The sequence below is a fragment of the Dendrobates tinctorius genome, unplaced genomic scaffold (assembly GCF_039654945.1).
Source record: "Dendrobates tinctorius isolate UK_male_01 unplaced genomic scaffold, ASM3965494v1 ptg000315l, whole genome shotgun sequence".
Taxonomy (NCBI): domain Eukaryota; kingdom Metazoa; phylum Chordata; class Amphibia; order Anura; family Dendrobatidae; genus Dendrobates; species Dendrobates tinctorius.
The window spans coordinates 1,242,548-1,269,319 of NW_027361982.1; the positions used below are offsets into that span (position 1 = coordinate 1,242,548).

Here is a 26,772-nt window from a genome sequence, read left to right on the forward strand (position 1 = left end):
ATTTCTGCTGCTGCTTATCAGAGATTCAAGGTCACAGGGCCGGGTGCAGATCCAGTGCGGAGTGCAGAGCACAGAGGAATATTCCGTTCTCCATCCTACCCGAGTATGTGATGTGTCAACAGCGCTTGACAGTAATCGCGGGGTGCATATATTGTGGGGTCACTGCGATGGTCGGACCTCCGTAGTGTTATCTGATTGGCCAGATTAGCTGATAATAAAAAAATAACCCCTTTATATACCATCAGCCACATCAGATATCGGCCGTTATCACCTCCCCAGGGACACTCCTCTCCTGAATAAATAGAGGTGGGATGTGGAGCTCCAGGACTCAGATACAACCAAGCAACGGTAAGTGACACGACATCTGCGGCCCCGGCCAGGAGGCCCCTCACCCTAACCCCTCCACTTCTCTCTGCCAGGTCTAAGCAGCCATGTTGCATCTTGTCGGTCTTCTCGTCGCCCTCTGCGCAGTCACTCATGGTGAGTAGAAGACATATGACCTTCTAATAGGGTGAACTGTAGAGGATGCAGTCACACACAGACATTTCTCCCTACAACTAATGGCGCAGGCGCAATATCTGACACATCCACACATAATCTACCACAGACATCCCATCATTGGTGAGCTCCAGCAGTGTAAGGCCTCTTTCACACTTCAGTCTTTTGACGTCAGTCGAAATCCGCCCTTTTTTTAAAAAAACGGATCCGTCGGGTTTTTTTGGCGGAATTCGTTTTTTTCTCAAACTTGCATTAGCGGTGGATTGCGGCCATTGCATGTTTTTTGACGGATCAGTCTGAATTTTGGCATCCGCCGTCTGGAGTAGACGGACTTTGTAACGTTTTTTGCCTGCGTTGAAAAGACGGATTGCGACGGATCCGTCGCAGTCTGCCGTTGTCTAGAATGGAAGCCTATGGACGGCGGATCTGTTGCAATCCGTCAAATGACGAAATCCGGCAACGGATTCCGCTTTTTTAAACTGAGCATACCCGGAAGAATTTCCATTCATTTAATTTAACCCCAAAAGCCGTTCTGGCACAGAAAATATTCTCTCTCTCGCTGCCCCTAGTGGTGACTGCAGACAGGATCTTATGTATCTTTGTATACAGGGAGCTCCCCCTAGTGGTGACTGCAGACTGATTCTTATCATGCATCTCTATACAGGGAGCTCCCCCTAGTGGTGGCTGAAGACAGAATCTTATCATGCATCTCTATACAGGGAGCTCCCCCTAGTGGTGGCTGAAGACAGAATCTTATCATGTATCTCTGTATACAGGGAGCTTCCCCTAGTGGTGACTGCAGACATAATCTTATCATGTATCTCTGTATATAGGGAGCTCCCCATAGTGGTGACTGCAGACAGAATCTTATCATGCATCTTTGTATACAGTGAGCTCCCCCTAGTGGTGTCTGAAGACAGAATCTTATCATGTATCTCTGTATACAGGGAGCTTCCCCTAGTTGTGGCTGAAGACACAATCTTATCATGTATCTCTGTATACAGGGAGCTTCCCCTAGTGGTGACTGCAGACAGAATCTTATCATGTATCTCTGTATATAGGGAGCTCCCCATAGTGGTGACTGCAGACAGAATCTTATCATGCATCTTTGTATACAGTGAGCTCCCCCTAGTGGTGTCTGAAGACAGAATCTTATCATGTATCTCTGTATACAGGGAGCTTCCCCTAGTTGTGGCTGAAGACAGAATCTTATCCTTTATCTCTGTATACAGGGAGCTCCCCCTAGTGGTGACTGCAGACAGAATCTTATCATGTATCTCTGTATACAGGAATCTCCCCCTAGTGGTGGCTGAAGACAGAATCTTATCATGTATCTCTGTATACAGGGAGCTTCCCCTAGTGGTGACTGCAGACAGAATCTTATCATGTATCTCTGTATATAGGGAGCTCCCCCTAGTGGTGTCTGCAGACAGTATCTTATCATGTATCTCTGTATACAGGGAGCTTCCCCTAGTGGTGACTGCAGACAGAATCTTATCATGTATCTCTGTATATAGGGAGCTCCCCATAGTGGTGACTGCAGACAGAATCTTATCATGCATCTTTGTATACAGTGAGCTCCCCCTAGTGGTGTCTGAAGACAGAATCTTATCATGTATCTCTGTATATAGGGAGCTTCCCCTAGTTGTGGCTGAAGACAGAATCTTATCATTTATCTCTGTATACAGGGAGCTCCCTCTAGTGGTGCCTACAGGCTGAATCTTATCACGTATCTCTATACAGGGAGCTCCCAATAGGGGTGGCTACAGACAGATGTTATCATGTATCTCTTTTTTTTTTTGAACCAAAGATTTTTTATTATATTCAAATGCCGTTTACATTACATGCAGGCAAAAGCCTATGCAAAATCCAGAACATATACAAAAAAAAATATACGACATTCGAGTTACCCCCCTCATAAGAAAGCCCCCCTCCTCCCTCGCCCCCCCCAGCATAATTGCCATAAGACATTCTCAATAAGGTTGACTCTACTGCAACCACTTAGACCAAAGTTTTTCAAAATGCACCTCTTTGTGTCGTCGTCTATAAACTCTTTCTTCTAACCGAACTACATTGTTCACTCGTACAATAAATTCCCCAACCGTCGGGGGCTCGGCATCGATCCATTTTTGTGCGATCAGTTTACAGGCAACATATAAAAGTTTTGCTATAATTGGCTTATATGCATTTCCCACAGACACTTCCTCCACATACCCCAACACACACGTTATGGGGTCCCTTCCCACTCCACATTGGTATATCTTCTCAATTTGTTCAATAACCTCCCCCCAATATGAGGAGAGTCTTGGGCAGGACCAGAGCATGTGTAACATTCCCGCGGGCTCAACTCTACATCTTGGACATTCCGCATTGTCCCTCAGGCCCATTTTTTCCATAAGTTCCGGGGTTTTATACGTTCTATGTATGATGTACAGCTGCGATATCCTACCCGGTTCACTCAATGAAAGTTTGGGTATATATTCTAATATAGTGTCCCATATTTCATCTTCTATCTGTCCCACTTCCCTCTCCCATTTAGCTTTTGCCTTTAGGGGAAACCTAATCATGTGGGAGTACAATAGGTCCCGGTAAATGGTGGAAATAACTCCCCTCGTACCCCCAGACGCGCACACATAATCCAACACAACATCTTTTTGTACCGTCATATGTGTCATATGTTTCTGTGCCTGGAATGCATGCCTGAGACCGAGGTATCGAAACTCCCCGCTGCTCGAGAGCCCAAACTCCTCTTTTAATACAGAAAATGGCATGATTTCCGTCCCCTCCAGTAACTGCCACATATATTGCAATCCTTTCCTCTCCCAATCACCAAAATCCTTCAATTTACACAGTTCTGATAGGCTTGCATTATCCCAAATAGGCGTGTATGTCGTCAATTCCCCAATTCCTCTGAGACTCTTAATATTTTGCCATATTTTATGCATTAACCTAAAAGTAGGTAGTCCTTTTCCATGACTCACAAAGCATCCCGCCTCCAGACTCTGTATTAATATTTTTTTATTGGTCAGTTGGGCCAAAATTTTTCCCATAACATTTAAATTTCCCTCCTCTTGCCAACCTCTGAAGTGCTGCCCTTGCGTTGCTATAAAGTATATCCATGGGTTTGGTGCCGCCAGCCCTCCTTCCTCCTTCCCCCTTTGGAGCACTTCCAGTTTAAGTTTTGCTTGTTTTTTCCCCCAAATTAGTTCCCTAAAAATAGTATTAATTTTATAAAATCTTCTCTTTGGGATCCACACTGGGGTATTATGGAGAATATACACCAACTGAGGCATCATTATCATTTTAAGTAGGTTCGTCCTCCCTACTATTGACAATACTAGTTTACACCATGCTGTCATCTTGGCTTTAAGTTTAACTAATAAAGGATCCAGGTTTAATTCGAGAAATCTAGATATAGGCATTGATACCCATATTCCGAGGTATTTAAATTCATTAACTACTTTCAGCTGTCCATCCACCCCACCTATATGTGGACATCCCAATTCCCGGTCAATCCCCATGATACATGATTTGTCCCAATTAATTCTCAATCCGGAAAAGGATCCAAATCTTTCTATAAGGGCCATAACCTTAGTCAACGAATCTCCCCCATCTTGCAGAAAAAGGAGTATGTCATCTGCATATAGGGCAATCTTTTCCTCCAGATTCCCATATCTGAAGCCCTGTATTTCTGTGGAGTTACGAATTTTAATCGCTAATGGCTCCATCGCCACCGCAAATAGCAACGGCGATAAGGGGCATCCCTGACGAGTTCCTCTGAACAACCCAAACGACTCCGAGGTCTCCCCGTTATTCCTAATGTACCCCTTTGGATCCGCGTATAATAATTTAATCCAGGAAATAAATCTATGTCCGAATCCCATTAACTTCAATACTGCCCATAGATAATTCCACTCTACCCTATCAAATGCCTTTCGTGCATCCAGCGAGGCCACCACCCTTTCCCCTACATTATCTGCCGGGAGTTGTATATTAAGAAAGAGTCTACGTAGGTTAATGGCGGTAGATCTATTTTGTAAAAAACCCGATTGGTCTGGATGTATCAATTTTTGAACAACCCCACACATTCTTATCGCCAACATTTTAGCTAATATTTTAATGTCTGACGTCAATAACGAGATGGGTCTATAGGATTCAACGGATGAGGCATCTTTCCCCTCCTTAGGAATAACCACAATTACGGCCTCCCTCATAGACCTCGGCAAATCCCCTCTCTCCGCTGCATCTTCAAATACCTCCTTAAGTTTAGGTGCTACGACCTCTATTAGTTCCTTATATGCTTCTCCCGGGATACCGTCAGAGCCAGGTGACCTATTATTTGCCAATGACAGAATAGCCTTCTCCACTTCCTCTACAGTAAATAATTCTTCCAGATTCTGTTTATCAGTATCATCTAACTTAGGTATCTCTATCTCTTGTAAATATTTATCCATTTCTTGTTCTCTAACCCCCAATTCTGAGGTATATAATTTTACATAGTATTCCCGAAAACATTCCAATATCCCAGAGGTGGCTTTATGAGTTACCCCATCCTCCTTGACAATTTTATATATCTGTGTGGACCCTTTCTGCGCCGCAGATATCACTGACAGTAAGTGTCCCACCTTTTCCCCTTCGTCATAGAACAGTGCTCTCTGGAATGCCCTTTTCTTGTCTATCCCTTGTAAATATAACTTATTTACTTCTTCTTGTGCTTCTTTTAATTCCTTTTTAGTGGCGATACTGGGCCTACGTATCATTTCCTCCTCTGCCCTGCTCAATCTGTCTGTAGTCTCTTGGTTTACCTGTCTCGTTTGTGTCTTACGTCTCGAAATATCTCGTATGAATAGTCCCCTTAAATATGCTTTCATGGTATCCCACACTATAAGTGAGTCAGCAGAACCTTCATTTAATTGGAAGAATTCAATAAGATCTTTTTTAATAATTTCCATATTAAGACATTTGAGCCATTCCGGATGTATTGTCCCCCCTACTCTCCTCCTTTTTCCATCATGTATCTCTTAATACAGCTCCCCCTAGTGGTGACTGCAGACAGGATCTTATTATGTATCTCTGTACACAGGGAGCTCCCCCTAGTGGTGGCAGCAGACAGGATCTTATGTATCTCTGTATTATACAGGGAGCTCCCCCTAGTAGTGGCAGCAGACAGGATCTTATCATGTATCTCTGTATACAGGGAGCTCCCCCCTAGTGGTGACTGCAGACAGAACCTTACTAGGTATCTCTTTATTCAGGGAGCTCCCTCTAGTGGTGGCTGCATGCAGATTCTTATCATGTATCTCTGTATACAGGGAGCTCCTCCTAGTGGTGGCTGCAGACAGGATCTTATCATGTATCTCTATATACAGGGAGCTGCACCTAGTGGTGGCAGCAGACATGATCTTATCATGTATCTATATACAGGGAGCTGCCCCTAGTGGTGGCAGCAGACACGATCTTATTATGTATCTCTGTATACAGGGAGCTCCTCCTAGTGGTGGCTGCAGACAGGATCTTATTTATCGCTGTATACAAGGAGCTCCCCCTAGTGGTGGCTGCAAAAAGGATCTTATCATACATCTCTTTATACAGGGAGCTCCCGCTAGTGGTGGCTGCAGACAGAATCTTATCATGTATCTCTGTGTACAGGGAGCGCCCCCTAGTAGTGGCTGAAGACAGAATCTTATCATGTATCTGTATACAGGGAGCTCCCCCTAGTGGTGGCCAAAGACAGAATCTTATCATGTATCTCTGTGTACAGGGAGCGCCCCCTAGTAGTGGCTGAAGACAGAATCTTATCATGTATCTGTATACAGGGAGCTCTTCCTAGTGGTGGCTGCAGACAGTATCTTATCATGTATCTGTATGCAGGGAGCTCCCCCTAGTGGTGGCTACAGACAGAATCTTATCTTGAATCGCTGCATACAGGGAGCTCCCCCTTGTGGTGGTTGCAGACAATCTTATTTATCTCTGTATAAAGGGAGCTCCCTCTAGTGGTGACTGCAGACAGATATGTATTTCTATATACAAGGAGTTCCTCCATCTTCACAGAAAAAAAGAGGCAGATATCAGCTGTAAAATGAATAGTCTACATCTTGGGAAAATATTGAGAAATATTGACAATATAGACCAATATAGAAAATGGGGATCAGTAGGACCCTCATTAAGAAATTCTTCCACAGACTTTGCAGCTTATATGAGCACTACGTTGCTTAATCTAGAGGTTCAGTGTTCACACTGGTCGTTTGAGTGATACGCACTCCTGCGGTATATACACAAATAAGCCTTTCTGGACAGGATGAAGTTAATGTTTGGTAGTAATAATGTTCTCTTGGAAAATACATTGAGCTGTAGGTTGGATTGCTGCTAAAGGGGAAAAAAACTCTTCTTCCTTAGCGTGTGTGAACGGAGCGTAAGTGCGAACGGAAGTAAGTGTGTGAATTGTGATTCGGTGACTTCGGTTTAAGGGAGTTGACAAGGGAGGAAATTCTGAATTGCTGTTTGTTTTTATTAATACTCTATACTTCTTTTTACTTATCTTTTCTGTCTGGTGCAATCCCCATTAGGATGTGCTCCACTATTGCCAATGCCATCCAGTGCACGTCTTGCCGCATGTATGAAATCCTTGAACAGCCGGTCGAGGGTGCATACTGCTGTGCGAGATGTGAGCACGTTGTGCATTTGGAAGCCCAGATACTGGATCTAAATGTGCAGCTGGCAACACTGAGATCCATAGACAATATGGAAAGGAGTCTTCTGCTCATTGAGCAGACGCTCAATGGGATAGATGAGGGGGGATGCTATGTTGGAGCTGTAGGACAATGAAGCAGCTAGCTGGGTGACAGAAGATGGGGTAGAGGGAAGAGCACCAGGGAGGCTAGTCCTGATCTGGTACACCCCAATAAGTTGATGAGGGGAATGCCAGCGCAGGGGTAGCACTGCTGCAGCAAGGCATGTCCTCTGAAAGCCGGAGGAGTGTGTGCTCCAGTAAGGGGGGAAATAGGAGAGCAGGGCAGGCCAGACAGGTTCTGGTAGTGGGAGACGCAATTATTAGGGGAACAGATAGGGCAATCTGTCACAAAAACAGGGATCGTCGAACGGTGTGCTGCCTACCTGGCGCTCGAGTCCGACACATCACTGATCGGGTTGACAGATTACTGGGAGGGGCTGGTGAGGATCCAGCAGTCATGGTGCACATTGGCACAAATGACAAATTTAGAGGTAGGTAGAAGGTCCTTAAAGATTATTTCAGGGAATTAGGCTGTAAGCTTAAAGCAAGGACCTCCAAAGTGGTATTTTTGGAAATACTTCCTGTACCACGTGCCACGCCAGAGAGGCAACGGGAGATTAGGGGGGTTAATAAGTGGCTCAAGAATTGGTGTAGGAAGGAGGGGTTTGAGTTCATGGAGAACTGTGACGACCTCTCAGTTGGTTACAGGTTCTACGCTAGGTACGGGCTGCACCTCAGTGGGGAGGGTGCAGCTGTGCTGGGGGAGAAAATGGCTAGAAGGATGTAGGAGTGTTTAAACTAGGGATAGGGGGGAGGGTATTCATTTTATCATACCTCCAAACTTTTGAAGAAAGAGAGACAAAGGCTGCTGTGCGCGCAGCGCGCCGTGGCAAATTTTAGGCCACGTCCCCGACCACACCCATTTCACAACTAGTCACACCCAAGTCCATGCTCAACCACACCCATTTAGCACTGCTGATCACACTAACTGGTACTGAGGGCACTGTGGCTGGCATTATGGGCACAGTGGCTGGTACTGTGGGCACACGGACTGGTACTGAGGAAAAGAAAGAACAAAGAAAGAGAAAAATAAAAGGAGAGAGAAAGAACAGAGAGAAAGAGAAAGGAAGAACAGAGTGAAAGAAATGGGAAAGAAAGAACAGAAAGAAAGGGATAGAACAGAGAGAAAGAAAGAACAGAAAAAGGGGACAGAAAAAAAGAACAGAGAGAGAAAGAGAACAGAGAAAGAAGAACAGAGAGAGAAAGAGGGGAAAGAAAGAACAGAGAGAGATAACAGAAAGAGCATAGAGATAGAAAGACCGAGAGAAAGAAAGAAGAGAGAGAAAGAAAGGGGAAAGAACAGAGTGACAGAAAGAGGAGAAAGAAGGAACAGAGAAAAAGAAAGGACAGAGAGAAAAAGAAGGGACAGAAAAAAGAACAGAGAGAGAAAGAGGGGAAAGAAAGAACAGAGTGACAGAAAGAAATGGGAAAGAAAGAACAGAGAGAGAACAGAAAGAAAGAAAGAACAGAGAGAGAAAGAGAAAGGAAGAACAGATAGAGAAAGAAAGGGGAAAGATAGAAAGAACAGAGAGCGAGATAGTGGAAACAAAGAACAGAACAAAAGAGAAAGAACAGAGCGAAAGAAAGGGGACCGAAAAAAGAACAGAGAGCAAAAGAATAGAGGGAAAAGAAAGAAAACAGAGAAAGAAAGGGGAAAGAAAGAACAGAGAGAGAAAGAGAAAGGAAGAACAGAGAAAGAAAGAAAGAACAGAGAGAGAGAAAGGGGATAAAAAAAGAAAGAACAGAAAGAAAGAGAGGAAGAAAGTACAGAGAAAAAGAAAGAGGGGACAGAAAAAAAGAACAGAGAGCGAAAGAAAGAAAGGGGAAAGAGAACAGAGAGAGAGAAAAAAGGAAGAAGGGAAAAAAGAACAGAGAGAAAAAAGGAAAGAAAGAGAGAACAGAGAAAGAGAACAGAGAAAGAAAGAACAGAGAAAGAAAAAAGATTAGAAAGAAGAAAAGAAAGAAACAGCGAGAAAAAGAAAGAACAGAGAGATTCTATAAAAATAATATAGCAGCCAGGCTCCCATTGTAATGCCCACCTGAGCCTCCCGGTGCAGGACATGTCATGATCCACTCACATGGCCGGCTTCCCCGATTCCAAGGCGATCCCGCTGTCCGCCTTGTTGGAGGAGAACATGGTGATGGATCTGAAGCATTCCCTGAAGTGCCTCCATTATTCCATCACAATCTCCTTCCGAAATTACCTAATTTCCGGTCAGCTTCCAGCACATCACTTCCGGTGGACCCTCATGTGCGAGTTTTAAAGTGCTCCTCGGGGCTCTGCCGTGTACTCCTGTGTCCACGGGAAAAGTAAGCTTCCGGCCGGGACAGCGGGGCAGAATCTCAAAATCGGGACTGTCCCGCTGGATCCAGGATGGTTGGGAGGTATGAATGCTCCCCACCATACACCTTGTACACGCACGGCTCCGCACACCTCATACACACATGGTTCCGCTATGTATGCCTCATACACACATGGCTCTGCTCCGTACACTTTGCACACACGGCTCCACTCAGTACACACATGACTCCACTCCGTAAACCTCGTACACACACGGCTCCACTGCATACACCTTACACACACACGGCTCCACTCAGTACACACACGGCTCCACTCAGTACACACATGGCTCCACTCCGTATACCTCGTATACACATGGCTCTGCTCCGCTCCGTACACACACAGCTCAGCTCCATACACTTCGTACACACAGGGCTACATTTTGTACACCCCGTACACACGCGGCTTTGCTCCGTACACCAAGTACACACGGCTCGGCTCCGCACACCCCATACACACGGCTCTGCTCCGTACACCTTGTACACACACAGTTCCACTCCGCACACCCCATACACACGGCTCTGCTCCGCTCCGTACACTTCATACACACAGGGCTCCATTTTGTACACCCTATACACACACGACTTTGCTCCGTACACCAAGTACACACACGGCTCGGCTACGCACACCCCATACACACATGGCTCTGCTCCGCACACCCCATACACACGTTTCCACTCCGCACACCCCATACACACGCGGCTCCGCTCCGCACACCCCATACACACACGGCTCTGCTCCGCTCCGTACACACAGGGCTCCATTTTGTATACCCCGTATACACACGGCTTTGCTCCATACACCAAGCACACACACGGCTCCGCTCCTCACACCCCATACACACATGGCTCCGCTCCTCACACCCCATATACACACGGCTCCGCTCCGCACACTCCGTACACACACGGCTCCGCTCTGTACACCTCGTACACACACGGCTCCGCTCTGTACACCTCGTACACACACGGCTCCTCTTCGTACACCTTGTACACACGGCTCCGCTCCGCACACCCCATACACACATGGCTCCGCTCCGTACATCTTGTACACATACGGCTCCGCACACCCCATACACACATGGCTCCGCTCTGTACACCTTGTACACATACGGCTCCGCTCCACACACCTTGTACAGACAGATCCGCTCTGTACACCTCATACACGCATATCTCTGCTCCGTACACCTCGTACACACATGGCTCTACTCCGTACACGTCGCACACACACGGCTCCACTCAGTACACACATGGCTTCACTCCGTAAACCTTGTACACATATGGCTCCGCTCCGTACACCTCGTACACACACGGCTCCACTCAGTACACACATGGCTCCACTCAGTACACACATGGCTCCACTCCATAAACCTCATATATGGTTCTGCTCCGCTCCGTACACACACAGCTCAGCTCCGTACACACAGGGCTCCATTTTGTACACGCCGTACACACGGCTTCGCTCCGTACATCAAGTACACACATGGTTCCGCTCCATACTCCTTGTACACACATGGCTCCACTCAGTACACACATAATAATAATTTTTATTTATATAGCGCCAACATTTTTCCGCAGCACTTTACAATTAAGCAGGGACTGTTGTGAGTTCATTTTCCCCTTCACTACTGAGGCCCGAGGAACTCCCTCTTCTGGTGAAGAAAGGTAGTGAGCCTGATTGTCAAACACCTGGGGCTGATGATGATGACTGGCTGAGTGGAGTTAATGACTGGATATAAGGCTGCCGACGCCCTTCTGGCCTGCGGGTGATTTCTCTGTGGACTTCTAGGATACCAGTCTGATTCCTGCTCATCTAAAGCTAAGATTTCTGCTTTGCCTTTTTGCATTAGTGTTTTGTTTTCCTTGCTTTTCTGGATTCTGCCATTCCCTGCTGGGGTGAGCTGAATCTCCTTTTGCCTGTTGCTCTGTCTTCAGAATATTCCTGAGTACTGACATAGCTTTTTTGAAGCCTAGCGTCTTCAGGGCCTTTTTTACTGTCAGTTTGTTGGCTCTTATTTTCATAGGGTTTTTCACGGATTGCAGACAGCAGCCTTCCTGTCCTTTCCTATCTAAGCTAGCGTGGGCCCCATCTTTGCTCAGTCTATCTTTCTGTCTGTGTTTTGTTCTTTCTTCTTGCTTCACCGTCATTATATGTGGGGGGCTGCCTTTTGCTTTGGGGTCTGCTCTGGGGCAGTTTAGATTTCCCTTTCTGTCTTTAGGCTATGTAGTCCTCCGGCTGTGATCGAGGGGCCTAGGGCTTCGTAGGAGCCCCCCACGGCTACTGCTAGTTGTGTTGATAGGTTCAGGGGTCTGCAATCCAATAGCTGCCAACTTCTCTGGTTTTCTGGACTTAGCTAGCATTTCTATTTTTGCCTCCTACGGTGACTCAATCATAACAGGGGACATGTACAGACAATAAATTCAATACAAGTTAAGACAATTCAAACAGTGACATTAGGAGTGAGGTCCCTGCTCGCAAGCTTTCAATCTACAAGGAAATGGGGGGAGGGGGGCTCCATACATCGCTCCGTACATCAAGTACGCACATGGTTCCGCTCCGTACACCTTTTACACACACAGCTCCGCTCCGTATACCTTGTATACACACGGCTCCACTCCGCACACCCCATGCACACGCGGCTCCGCTCCGCCCACCCCGTACATACGCAGCTCCGCTCCATACACCTCGTACACACACGGCTCAGCTCCGTACACCAAGCACACACGGCTCTGCTCCGTGAATCTTGTACACACACTTGGCTCCGCTCACCCCATACACACACGGCTCCGTACACCTTGTACAAACACGGCTCCGCTCCGCACACACCATACACACGGCTCCGCTCCACACACCTTGTACACATACGGCTCCACTCTGTACACCTCGTACACACACAGCTCTGTTACATCCACCCTGTAAACCCCTCCTGGCCCTACACATAAACTTATAAACTTCACCTCATCCAGCACCATGACAACCAGCACAGCAGCGTCCTGCATAAACTGAGGCCCCTGATCATGTGACCCCTGACTCCTCTCCTCCTGTGACCTCATCACACACATTGTACACACACGGCTCCGCTCCGTACACATCGTACATACATGGCTCCGCTCCGTACACATTGTACACACGGCTCCGCTCCGTACACCTCGTACACACACGGCTCCGCTCCGTACACCACATACACGCGTGGCTCCGCTCCGTACACCCCAACATGTGGCTCCGCTCTGTACACCTTGTACACACATGGCTCCGCTCCATACACCTTGTACACATACAGCTGTTACATCCACCCTGTAAACCCCTCCTGACCATACATATAAACGTGTAAACTTCACCTCATCCAGCACCATGACAACCAGCACAGCAGCGTCCTGCATACACTGAGGCCCCTGATCATGTGACCCCTGACTCCTCCCCTCCTGTGACATCACAGGTCCTGTGTGCACAGAGCAGCCCAGCGACGTCATTGCTGGCTGTGAGGGGCTGCGGTGGGTCTCTCCGGGAGGGCGAGGATGGGGTCGGTGCATGGGGGGGCTTGGCGGCTCAGTGCAGTGTGGTAAAAATAGACTCCTGGGCGAAACAGCGGGTGGTAAAAATCGGGACGGACCTTCGAGAATCGGGACGGTTGGGAGGTATGATTTTCTAGGAGGGGAAGATAGTGCAGATAATGACCTGGGCACAAATAAAGAAATTGGGGGTGGGGTTAGAACAGTTAAGATTTTAGGGAAGAATAGAGGTAATAAGAGAGACATAAAGTGCATGTATACTAATGCCAAAAGCCTCACCAACAAAATGGAGGAATTGGAGTTAATGTTGTTGGAACATAATTATGACATGGTGGGGATATCTGAGACCTGGCTGGACGAGAGCCATGACTGGGCTGTTAATTTACAGGGCTATAGTCTGTTCAGAAATGACCGAACAAATAAGCGAGGGGGAGGCGTGTGTTTATATGTAAAATCATCCTTAAAACCCATCCTTCGTGCTAATATATATGAATCTAATGAAAATGTAGAGTCCCTGTGGGTAGAGATAAGGGGAGGGGGGAAAAATAATAAATTACTGATAGGGGTTTGTTATAAGTCTCCAAAAATAATGGAAGCAACTGAGAATATCCTCGTAAAGCAAATAGATGAAGCTGTGACTCAAGGAGAAGTCATTATTATGGGGGACTTCAACTACCCTGAAATACATTGGGGAACCGAAACCTGCAGTTCCAGCAAAGGTAATAGGTTTTTGACAACTATGAGAGACAATTACCTTTCACAACTGGCTCAGGACCCAACAAGAGGGGGGGCACTGCTAGACCTAATACTAACCAACAGGCCAGACCGCATATCAAATGTAAGGGTTGAGGGTCACTTGGGTAATAGTGATCACAAAATAATAAGTTTTCATGTATCCTTTAATAAGATGTGTAGTAGAGGGGTTACAAGGACGCTAAACTTCAGGAAGGCAAATTTCCAACGGATGAGAGATGATCTTGGTGCAGTTAACTGGGACGATCTCCTGAGACATAAAAATACACAAAGAAAATGGGAGACGTTTATTAGCATCCTGAATAGGACCTGTGCACAATATATACCGTATGGGAATAAACATGCGAGAAATAGGAGGAAACCACTATGGCTAAATAGAGCTGTAAGGGGAGCAATAACAGATAAAAATAAAGCATTTAGAGAATTAAAGCAAGTAGGTAGTGATGAGGCATTAACCCCTTAACCCCCAAGGGTGGTTTGCATGTTAATGCCCGGGATAATTTTTACAATTCTGACCACTGTCCCTTTATGAGGTAATAACTCTGAAACGCTTCCATGGATCCCGGTGATTCTGACATTGTTTTCTCGTGACATATTGTACTTTATGCTAGTGGTAAAATTTCATTTATATAAGTTGCGTTTATTTGTGAAAATAACGGAAATTTGGTGAAAATTTCGCAATTTTCCAACTTTGAATTTTTATGCTCTTAAATCACAGAGATACGGCACACAAAAAACTTAATAACTAACATTTCCCACATGTTTACTTTACATTAGCACAATTTTGGAACCAAAATTTTTTTTGTTAGGAAGTTATAAGGGTTAAAAGTTGACCAGCGATTTCTCATTTTTACACCATTTTATTTTTAGGACCACATCACATTTGAAGCCACTTTGAGGGGTCTATATGATAGAAAATACCCAAAAGTGACACCATTCTAAAAACTGCACCCCATAAGGTGCTCAAAACCACATTCAAGAAGTTTAATAACCCTTCAGGTGCCTCACAGGAATTTTTTGAGTATTTAAAAAAAAATGAACATTTAACTTTTTTTTCACAAAAAATACTTCAGGTTCAATTTTTTTTATTTTACCAAGGGTAACAGGAGAAATTGGATTGCAAAAGTTATTGTGCAGTTTGTCCTGAGTATGCTGATACCTAATATGTGGGGGGGGAAACCACTGTTTCGGCGCATGGCAGAGCTCAGAAGGGAAGGAGCGCCGTTTGACTTTTTCAATGCAAAATCGCCTGGAATTCAGATCGGACGCCATGTCACGTTTGGAGAGCCCCTGATGCACCTAAACAGTGGAAACCTCCCACAAGTGACCCCATTTTGGAAACTAGACCCCCCCAAGGAACTTATCTAGATATGTGGTGAGAACTTTGAACCCACAAGGGCTTCACAGAAGTTTATAACGTACAGCAGTACAATTAAAAAATCATATTTTTTCCACAAAAATGATCTTTTCACCCCCAATTCTTATTTTTCCAAGGGTAACAGGACCCTAAAAGTTATTGTGCAGTTTGTCCTGAGTACGCTGATACCCCATATGTGGGTGTAAACGACTAATTGGGCATATGGCAGAGCTCGGAAGGGAAGCAGCGCCATTTGACATTTTTGGCTGGAATTGAGATCGGACACCATGTCGCGTTTGGAAAGCCCCTGATATACCAAAACAGTGAAAACCCCCCACAAATGACACCATTTTGGAAACTAGACCCCCCAAGGAACTTATCTAGATGTGTGGTGAGCACTTTGAACCCCCCCCAGTGCTTCACAGAAGTTTATAACGCCCGGGCGTGAAAATAAAAAAATCGTATTTTTTCCACAAACATGATCTTTTAGTCACCAATTTTTTTATTTTCCTAAGGGTAACAGGAGAAATTGGACCCCAAAAGTTGTTGTCCAATTTTTCCTGAGTATGCTGATACCCCATATGTGGGAGAAAACTACTGTATGGGCACACGTCGAGGCTCGGAAGGGAAATAGTGACGTTTTGGAATGCAGACTTTGATGGAATGGTCTGCGGGTGTCATGTGCGTTTGGAGAGCCCCTGATGTACCTAAACTATTGAAACTCCCCACAAGTGACCCCATTTTGGAAACTAGACCCCCCACGGAACTTATCTAGATGTGTGGTGAGCACTTTGAACCCCCAAGTGCTTCACAGAAGTTTAGAACGCCCGGGCGTGAAAATAAAAAAATCATTTTTTTCCACAAAAATGATATTTTTGCCCCCAATTTTTTATTTTCCTAAGGGTAACAGGAGAAATTGGACCCCAAAAGTTGTTTTGCAATTTGTCCTGAGTAGGCTGATACCCTATATGTGGGGGTAAAACACTGTTTGGACGCATGGCAGAGCTTGGAAGGGAAGGAGCACCATTTGACTTTTTTTCAACGCAGAATTGGCTGGAATTGAGATCAGACGCCATGTTGCATTTGGAGAGCACCTGATGTGCCCAAACAGTGGAAACCCCCCAATTATAACTCCAACCCTAACCTCAGCCCTAACCCTAGCCCTAACCCTAATGGTAAAATGGAAATAAATACATTTTCTTTTAATTTTATTATTTTTCCCTAAGTGGGTGATAACGGGGGGTTTGATTTACTATTTATGGCGGGTTTTTATTTTTGGCAGCTGTTGCACGCTAAAAGACGCTTTTTATTGTAAAAATAGTTTTTGCATCACCACATACTGAGAGCTATAATTTTTCCGTATTTTGACCCACCGAGTCATGTGAGGTCTTATTCTTTGCGGGACGAGTTGACGTTTTTATTGATACCATTTTCGGGCACGTGACATCTTTTGATCGCTTTTTATTCCGATTTTTGGGACGCAGAATGAACAAAAACCAGCGTTTCATGAATTTCTTTTGGGGGGGTGCGTTTACACCGATCCGCCTGCGGTAAAATTGATAAAGCGCTTTTATTCCTCGGGTCAGTACGGTTACAGCGGTACCTCATTTAGGTCGTTTTTTTATGTTTTGGCGCTTTTATGCAATGAAAACAATTGTATATAAAAATAATTATTTTTGCATCGCTTTATTCTGCGAGCTATAACTTTATTTTTTGCTGATGATGCTGTGTGGCGGCTATTTTTTTGCGGGACAAAATGAAGTTTTCAGCGATATTTATATGCGTCTTTTTGATCGCGCGTTATTGCACTTTTTGTTCGGCGGTATGATAATAAATCATTATTTTTTGCTTCGTTTTTTATTTTTATTTTTTAAGGGGTTCACTAAAGGGGTTAACTAATGGGACAGTTTTATAGGGCAGGTCGTTACGGACACGGCGATACCAAATATGTGTACTTTTATTGTTTGGGGGTTTTTTTATTTCCAAAAAATGAATTAGGGAATTTTTTTTTTTTTTTTTATTTATTTAGCGATTTTTTTTTAAATTATTTTTACACTCTTTTTTTTTTTAACTTTATTACATTGTCCCAGGGGGGACATAGCTGTCATGTGACAGATCGCTGATCTGTCACATCACAGATCACTGTGACAGATCAGCAATCTGTCACAGGCACTGCTTTGCAGGCATGAAGAAGCCAGTGTTAACGTGTCGGGGCGGTCCGTGACCGCCCCTTCCACATTGTGCCGGGTGTCGGCTGTGATAATCAGCTGACACCCAGCCGCGATCAGCGGCGCTCACCACGTGGGCGCCGCTAATCGCTGTGACATACTATCCCGTCCCTGGGAATTAAGTCCCAGGGCACATGGACGGGATAGTACGTCACATGACAGAAAGGGGTTAAATAAATACAGAAGATTAAATAATTTCTGTAAAAAGCAAATCAAGGCAGCAAATATTGAGACAGAGAGAATCATTGCCAGAGAAAGTAAAAATAATCCCAAAATATTCTTTAACTACATAAATAGTAAGAAGCTAACAAATGATAGTGCTGGCCCCCTTAAAAATAGTCTGGGTGAAATGGTGGATGAGGATGAGCAAAAAGCCAATATGCTAAATGACTTTTTCCCACACAGTATTTACACAAGAAAATTCCATGACGGATAACATGATCAGGGATAAAAAATTCTCCACTAAAGGGAATCTGTCACCCATATTTCGTGATATCATGTAAAGATATCACCCAATTGCGCGTCCCATAATAGCACAGATAACGTTGGTTCCCGCGCTTGCGTACTGTAAAGGCCACTGTGGGCGAAGCATATAATCGCTACTGCGAAAATGCCAGTATTTTCCAGCGCGGTCTATGCCCCGGAAGTCTTCACAGACTGTGCTATTCACAGATGAAGATTACATGAAGCAAGCCAAGGAGGGGGGGAAAGAAGGCGACAAAGCCACGCCCATCAGACCGGACTGCGGCGATTTGCATACATCCCCAACAAGATCAAAAAGGTATTTATGCCTCAAAGGTGCGGGGTCGGGGGAGTCAAAAGCCCTAATAGAATCCTTATGGGACGCACAATTGGGTGATATCTTTACATGATATCATGAAATATGGGTGACAGATTCCCTTTAAATGTCACCTGCTTAACCCCTTAACGACCAGGGGTATTTTTGGTTTTGCATTTTCATTTTTCCCTCCCCTTCTTTCCAGAGCCATAACTTTTTTTATTTTTCCGTTTATATGGCCATGTGAGGGCTTATTTTTTGCGGGACGAGTTGTACTTTTAAATGACACCATTGGTTTTAGCATGTCGTATACTCGAAAACGGGAAAAAAATTCCAAGTGCGGTGAAATTGCCAAAAAAGTGCAATCCCACACTTGTTTTTTGCTTGGCTTTTTTGTTAGGTTCACTAGATGCTAAATCTGACCTGCCATTATGATTCTCCAGGTCATTACGAGTTCATAGACACCAAACATGTCTATGTCCTCTTTTATCTAAGTGGTGAAAAAAAAATCCAAAGTTTGCTAAAAAAAAAAAAAAAAAAAAATAATAATAATTTGCGCAATTTTCCGAGACCCGTAGCGTCTCCATTTTTCGTGATCTGGGGTTGGGTGAGGGCTTATTTTTTCCGTGCCGGACTGATGTTTTTAATGATACCACTTTTGTGCAGATATGTTCTTTTGATCGCCCGTTATTGCATTTTAATGCAATGTCTTGGTGACCAAAAAAAACGTAATTCTGGCGTTTTGAATTTTTTTCTCGCTACGCCGTTTAGCGATTGGGTTAATGCTTCTTTTTATTGATAGATCGGGCGATTCTGAACGCGGCGATACCTAATATGTGTATGTGGGATTTTTTTTTTACTGTTTTATTTTGATTGGGGCGAAAGGGGGGTGATTTGAACTTTTATGTTTTTTTTATTTTTTTATTTTTAAAATTTTTTTTTTTTTTCTTTTGGCATGCTTCAATAGCCTCCATAGGAGGCTAGAAGCTTGCGCAACCCGATCGGCTCTGCTACATATGGGCGATGAGCAGATCGCCCATATGTAGCAGATTTACTGCTGTGCTTTCAGCGCCGACCACCGGGTGGCGCTGAAAGCCTTATGCCTGGAACAACCATAGAGGTCTCATAGAGACCTCTGGTTGTCCAGGCAACGTGACGCCGACCCCCGATCACGTGACGGGGGTCGGCGATGACGTCATTTCCGGCCGGAAATGCTATTGAAATGCCCGCTGTCAGCTTTGACAGCGGCATTTAACTAGTTAATAGGCGCGGGCGGATGGCGATTCCGCTCGCGCCTATTGCAGGCACATGTCAGTTGTTCATAACAGCTGACATGTCCCGGCTTTGATGCGGGCTCAGCGCCGGAGCCCTCATCAAAGCAGGGGAGATGTCTGATAACGGACTGTGTCCGTCATTGGACATTAAGGGGTTAACCCAGCAGGAAGTACGGCAGCATCTGAAAATCACTAAAATTGACAAATCCCTGGGCTCGGATGGGATACATCCCCGAGTACTGCAGGAATTAAGCACAGTCATAGATAGACCATTATTTTTAATCTTTAAAGATTCCATAATAACAGGGTCTGTACCACAGGGCTGGCGTATAGCAAATGTGGTGCCAATATTCAAAAAGGGGACAAAAACTGAACTTGGAAATTATAGGCCAGTAAGTTTAACCTCAACTGTGGGTAAAATCCTGGAGGGTTTTCTAAGAGATACTCTACTGGAGTATCTGGAGAAGAATAACCTCATGACCCAATATCAACATATCAACATGGGTTTACAAGGGACCGTTCCTGTCAGATTAATCTGATAAGCTTTTATGAAGAGGTAAGTTCAGGACTGGACCAAGGGAATGCAGTGGACGTGGTGTACATGGACTTTTCAAAAGCTTTTGATACGGTGCCACACAAAAGGTTGATACATTAAATTAAAACAATTGGGATAGGGGAAAATATGTGTAGTTGGGTTAAGAGCTGGCTCAGGGATAGGAAACAAAGGGTGGTTATTAATAAAACACTCGGACTGGGTCAAGGTTAGCAGTGGGGTACGACAGGGATCGATGATGAGCCCGCTTCTATTTAACATATTAATGACCTTGTAGGGGGCATAGAGAGTACAATTTCAATATTTGCAGATGACACTAAACTCTGCAGGGTAATCAATAAAGAGGAGGACAATTTTATATTACAGGAGGATTTATGTAAACTAGAAGCTTGGGCTGATAAATGGCAAATGAGCTTTAATGGGGATAAATGTAAGGTCATGCACTTGGGTAGAAGAAATAAGATGTATAATTATGTGCTTGATTGTAAAACACTAGGCGAAACTGTCACTGAAAAAGACCTGGGTGTATGGGTGGACGGCAAACTCACATTTTAGTGGCCAGTGTAAGGCAGCTGCTACAAAGGCAAATAAAAAATGGGATGCATTAAAAGAGGCATAGATGCTCATGAGAACAAAATTTTACCTCTATATAAGTCACTAGTACGACCACACTTAGGCCTGGATCACACTTCCGTTTTTTCAAATCCGTCACAATCCGTCGTTTTCCGTTAAAAAATGGTTCCGTCATTTTTTTGGAGGATCCGTTTTTTTGTCCCATAGACTTCCATTAGCGGCTACCGCGGATTCGTTTGCGGCAAAACGGAAACGGATCCGTTTTTTCACACTTTGGCGGATGCAAAAAACGGATGTATGAAACAGGCCTTAGAATACTGCATACAGTTCTGGTCTCCGGTGTATAAGAAAGACATAGCTGAACTGGAATACTACGTACAGTTCTGGTCTCCGGTGTATAAGAAAGACATAGCTGAACTGGAGCGGGTGCAGAGAAGAGCGACCAAGGTTATTAGGGAACTGGGGGGTCTGCAATACCAAGATAGGTTATTACACTTGGGGTTATTTAGTTTGGAAAACGAAGCCTTAGGGGTGATCTTATTACAATGTGTAAATATATGCGGGGGCAGTACAAAGACCTTTCTAAAGATCTTTTTACTCTTAGACCTGTGACGGGGACAAGGGGGCATCCTCTACGTCTGGAGGAAACAAGGTTTAAGCATACTCACAGACGCGGATTCTTTACTGTAAGAGCAGTGAGACTATGGAACTCTCTGCCATATGATGTTGTAATGAGTGATTCACTACTAAAATTTAAGAAGGGACTGGATGCCTTTCTTGAAAAATATAATATTGCAGGTTATATACACTAGATTCCTTGATAGGGCGCTGATCCAGGGAACTATTGTGATTGCCGTATATGGAGTCAGGAAGGAATTTTTTTCCTCAATGTGGAGCTTGGTGTTTGCTGCATGGGTTTTTTTTTGCCTTCCTCTGGATCAAAGTATTAGGCTATGCATTGAACTAGATGGACTTAAAGTCTTCTTTCAACCTTAAAAACTATGTGACTATGTTACTCCATGCCAGGCTGCCCCACCATCCTCAGCAAGTCTCAATGGGGAGGCAAATCTCCCACCTGCAGGACAGCCATGACCACGCCGGTCACATATGTGGTTGTGCATCATACTGAGGGCACCGCATGTTCCAGCCAGTCTGCCTGCATCACCCAAGCCAAGAACATCCAGAACTATCACATGAGCAGCAACGGCTGGTGCGACATCGGATACAAGTAAGAAGCTTGGGGGTATCCAGGGGGCCGGGGGGATGTTTATCACTTGGTGTCATCCTGGGATAGACACATGTACGGCACGGGTCTGTCTCATCCACTCTCACCGGATACAAAACTCATTCTACCATTCTCTGGTATCAGCCAGCATTGTGATCCTCCTTTTATTTCACCTTCAGTTTCCTTGTGGGTGAAGATGGTCAGGCATACGAGGGCCGTGGATGGACATCAGTCGGAGCTCATGCTCCAAATTACAACTCCAACTCTATTGGCATCAGTGTCTTTGGCTCCTTCACCAGTAAGTATGGCAGCTTTTTAGTGAGCTTGACAGGATGATGAGTGTTGTAATATCTTTCCTCAGTCCAGTCAAAGTCGTCCTGCTGAGTCACATACTATTCTAGACATTGGAGACCATGAATCCCCTGAGATCAATAATGTAACTGCGCCCCGCTGGGCCTTGTACCTCCAGAGATGGGGCCGATCTGTAATGTTACAGTACCATCTGTCTCATGGCTCTTTTATTTTCAGGCAAGAACCCAAACTCGGCGGCCCTGAATGCTGTCCAGAGTCTCATCAGCTGCGGCGTCTCCAAAGGATACATCAAGTCTGCCTACATCCTGAAGGGACATCGCAACGTCACCGCCACCGACTGCCCCGGAAACACCTTCTATAACACTGTGACGACCTGGCCCCGCTTCCAGGCATGAGGGGTTAATGTGTCAGGCGGTTCCTGTATGTAACCAAAATAAAAGCAGCATCGACTTGTAGCGGACGAATGTGTAAATGGATAAATGTGCAGCAGGTGGGGGACACACTAAAAGCTCCTGGGACCCCATTATCATGTGTCATTTATAGCGGTGTAGCCCCAATAATCGTCAGAGATCCTGGAGTCCCAGAAGCAGCAGAACCCCCCCCCCCCCCTTCCCTGGTATTCACCTTTCCGCAATAGTCACAAGGTATAAAAGAGGATTTAGGGTGTGGAGTTATTACCAAGCACATCTATACTACTCCCACGTTATATCCTGTATTATACTCCAGGGCTGCACTCACTGTTCTGGTGCAGTCACTGTGTACATACATTACTTTACTGATACTGTACTGATCCTCAGTTACATCCTGTATTATACCCCAGAGCTGCACTCACTATTCTGCTGGTGCAGTCACTGTGTACATACATTACTGATACTGAGTTACATCCTGTATTATACTCCAGAGCTGCACTCACTGTTCTGCTGGTGCAGTCACTGTGTACATACATTACATGACTGATCCTGAGTTACATCCTGTATTATACCCCAGAGCTGCACTCACTATTCTGCTGGTGCAGTCACTGTGTACATACATTACATTAATGATCCTGAGTTACATCTTGTATTATACCCCAGAGCTGCACTCACTATTCTGCTGGTGCAGTCACTGTGTACATACATTACATTACTGATCCTGAGTTACATCCTGTATTACACTCCAGAGCTGCACTCACTGTTCTGCTGGTGCAGTCACTGTGTACATACATTACATGACTGATCCTGAGTTACATCCTGTATTATACTCCAGAGCTGCACTCACTATTCTGCTGGTGCAGTCACTGTGTACATACATTACATTACTGATCCTGAGTTACATCCTGTATTATACTCCAGAGCTGCACTCACTATTCCGCTGGTGCAGTCACTGTGTACATACATTACATTACTGATCCTGAGTTACATCCTGTATTATACTCCAGAGCTGCACTCACTATTCTGCTGGTGCATTCACTGTGTACATACATTACTGATCCTGAGTTACATCCTGTATTATACTCCAGAGCTGCACTCACTATTCTGCTGGTGCATTCACTGTGTACATACATTACTGATCCTGAGTTACATCCTGTATTATACTCCAGAGCTGCACTCACTATTCTGCTGGTGCATTCACTGTGTACATATATTACATTACAGAAACAAACACTACAATAACCACAAAATCACAAAGCCCAAGTTCAGCGCTGCAGCCCTACATTACTGTATAACGATCAAAACAAAAATCTACAGTGTCAGCAGTAGCCCACCACCAGGAAAGGAGATGACCAGACTAGGGCATACTAAAAGAAAAGCCCCTCCAGAGGAGAGTGGCACGTGTGCCCAGTCTCTCATACTCCAGAGAGCGCACCTTCACCAGGTCACCGAGTATGGTCCTAAACCAGTGGCGGATTAAGTGGACTATGGGCCCGGGGCTGTTCATAAAACCTGGGCCCCTGTACCCCCCTTCCCACCTGAGCGCTGTGGTCCCCGTGAGGGAATTGACAGCCGTACGGACCGCAGCACTTGATTTGCTGCGGGTCCATACGGAAAACCCGCCACCATTCCACCACGTGTGGACATGGCCTAAAAAGACGTTGCACATAAGCTGTAGGCCTACGACCAATACGCACAAAATCGCCCAACGTGATCCTGGCCATAGGGGATCCACTTTAATGTCCCCACTTTAATTTGAAGTCCCCTTACTTCATCCATTGCAGTCCCCTATCACCCACTCACTTCATCTGCAGTGCCGCTTCATCATTTGCAGCCCCTTATCCCCCCTTCCATTTCATCATGTGCAGTCCCCTTCCCCCCCAACTTCATGTGCAGCCCCACTCCCCCATCATCATGTGCAGTTAATTTTACCCCCACATCATGTGCAGTCCCCCTTACCCCCACTTCATGTGCAGTGCCCCTTACCCCCAATTCATCATGTGCAGTCCCCCTTACCCCCAATTCATCATGTGCAGTCCCCCTTACCCCCAATTCATCATGTGCAGTCCCTCTTACCCCCAATTCGTAATCTGCAGTCCCTCTTACCCCCAATTCATCATGTGCAGTCCCCCTTACCAATTCATCATGTGCAGTCCCCCTTACCCCCACTTCATGTGCAGTGCCCCTTACCCCCAATTCATCATGTGCAGTCCCCCTTACCCCCAATTCATCATGTTCAGTCCCTCTTACCCCCAATTCATCATGTGCAGTCCCTCTTACCCCCAATTCATAATGTGCAGTCCCACTTACCCCCAATTCATCATGTGCAGTCCCACTTACCCCTTAATTCATCATGTGCAGTCCCACTTACCCCTTAATTCATCATGTGCAGTCCCACTTACCCCTTAATTCATCATGTGCAGTCTCACTTACCCCTTAATTCATCATGTGCAGTCCCCCTTATCCCCCACTTCATCATGTGCAGCCCCACTTATCCCCCACATCATCATGTGCAGCCCCACTTATCCCCCACTTCATCATGTGCAGCCCCACTCACCCCCCACTTCATCATGTGCAGCCCCACTCACCCCCCTTCATCATATGCAGCCCCACTCACTCCCCTTCATGTGAAGCCCCCACTCATCCCCCCTTCATCCTGTGAAGCCCCCACTCACCCCCTTCATCCTGTACAACCCCAGTCACCCCCCTTCATCATATACAGCCCCCAGTCACCCCCCGTCATCATATACAGCCCCGTCACCCCCCCGTCATCATATACAGCCCCCAGTCACCCCCCTTCATCATATACAGGCCCCAGTCACCCCCTCGTCATCATATACAGCCCCCAGTCACCCCCCCGTCATCATATACAGCCCCCAGTCACCCCCCGTCATCATATACAGCCCCCAGTCACCCCCCCGTCATCATATACAGGCCCCAGTCACCCCCCCTTCATCATATACAGCCCCCAGTCACCCCCCTTCATCATATACAGCCCCCAGTCACCCCCCCTTCATCATATACAGCCCCCAGTCACCCCCCCTTCATCATATACAGCCCCCAGTCACCCCCCTTCATCATATACAGCCCCCAGTCACCCCCCTTCATCATATACAGCCCCCAGTCACCCCCCTTCATCATATACAGCCCCCAGTCACCCCCCCGTCATCATATACAGGCCCCAGTCACCCCCCCTTCATCATATACAGCCCCCAGTCACCCCCCCTTCATCATATACAGCCCCCAGTCACCCCCCCTTCATCATATACAGCCCCCAGTCACCCCCCCTTCATCATATACAGCCCCCACTCACCCCCCTTCATCATATACAGCCCCCAGTCACCCCCCTTCATCATATACAGCCCCCAGTCACCCCCCCCTTCATCATATACAGCCCCCAGTCACCCCCCTTCATCATATACAGCCCCCAGTCACCCCCCTTCATCATATACAGCCCCCAGTCACCCCCCCTTCATCATATACAGCCCCCAGTCACCCCCCCTTCATCATATACAGCCCCCAGTCACCCCCCTTCATCATATACAGCCCCCACTCACCCCCCTTCATCATATACAGCCCCCAGTCACCCCCCCGTCATCATATACAGGCCCCAGTCACCCCCCCCCTTCATTGTGTACAGCCCCCACTCACCCCCTCCCCCATTTAATTCATTTTATAAATTAAAAAAAGTTCCCCATACTTACCTCACAGCCGGCTCGCTCCCCAGCAGCGCCTCTGCTTTCAGCATCCTCCGGGACATGTCGGCGCGTGCACGATGACGTCATCGCGCACGCCCAACATCTGACCCGGAAGTACAGCCGGAGGGAGCCGGAGCTGAGCAGCCGTCAAGGTGACGGCCGTGCACAGCTCCCGGCCCCTCATAGAATGTGACGCGGGCGGCTGTCTGCTGCCGGCGGCGTCACAGCACAGGGCACGGCCGGCCCTGTACAGGTGCTGGGGGAGCGGTCCGGGTGGCATTTGCCTCTCTGCCACCCGGCCCAGCCCACCCCTGCCCCTGCCCCTGGGCCCCCAAAAACCTTGGGCCCGGGGCAACCGCCCCATCCGCCCCTATTAAGATCCGCCATTGTCCTAAACACATTGTCCACTGGAAGGATTTTCCGTTGCGTCAATACTACAGTAAGCACCGTGTCCTGATCTCCCACATTCCCAGACC

At 46.2% G+C, this 26,772-nt stretch overlaps 1 protein-coding gene across 1 annotated transcript; it reads left to right on the plus strand.

The window, feature by feature from the left end:
* The first annotated feature begins 86 nt into the window (after window positions 1-86).
* Window positions 87-22,648, plus strand: LOC141073782 (peptidoglycan-recognition protein SC2-like). Its single transcript, XM_073561195.1, has 5 exons — window positions 87-348; window positions 420-480; window positions 21,678-21,879; window positions 22,056-22,174; window positions 22,405-22,648. The coding sequence occupies exons 2-5, from the start codon at window positions 432-434 to the stop codon at window positions 22,581-22,583; spliced, it is 549 nt and encodes a 182-aa protein (XP_073417296.1). The 5' UTR covers window positions 87-348; window positions 420-431; the 3' UTR covers window positions 22,584-22,648.
* Window positions 22,649-26,772: the final 4,124 nt, after the last annotated feature.

What these genes read in the sequence shown, in the direction of transcription:
- LOC141073782 (XM_073561195.1), top strand. Translation starts at nt 432, where the DNA reads ATGTTGCATCTTGTCGGTCTTCTCGTCGCCCTCTGCGCAGTCACTCAT. An exon ending in CCTCTGCGCAGTCACTCATG is followed by an intron (nt 481 to 21,677) that starts GTGAGTAGAAGA and finishes ACTCCATGCCAG; the next exon opens with GCTGCCCCACCATCCTCAGC. An exon ending in TGGTGCGACATCGGATACAA is followed by an intron (nt 21,880 to 22,055) that starts GTAAGAAGCTTG and finishes TTTCACCTTCAG; the next exon opens with TTTCCTTGTGGGTGAAGATG.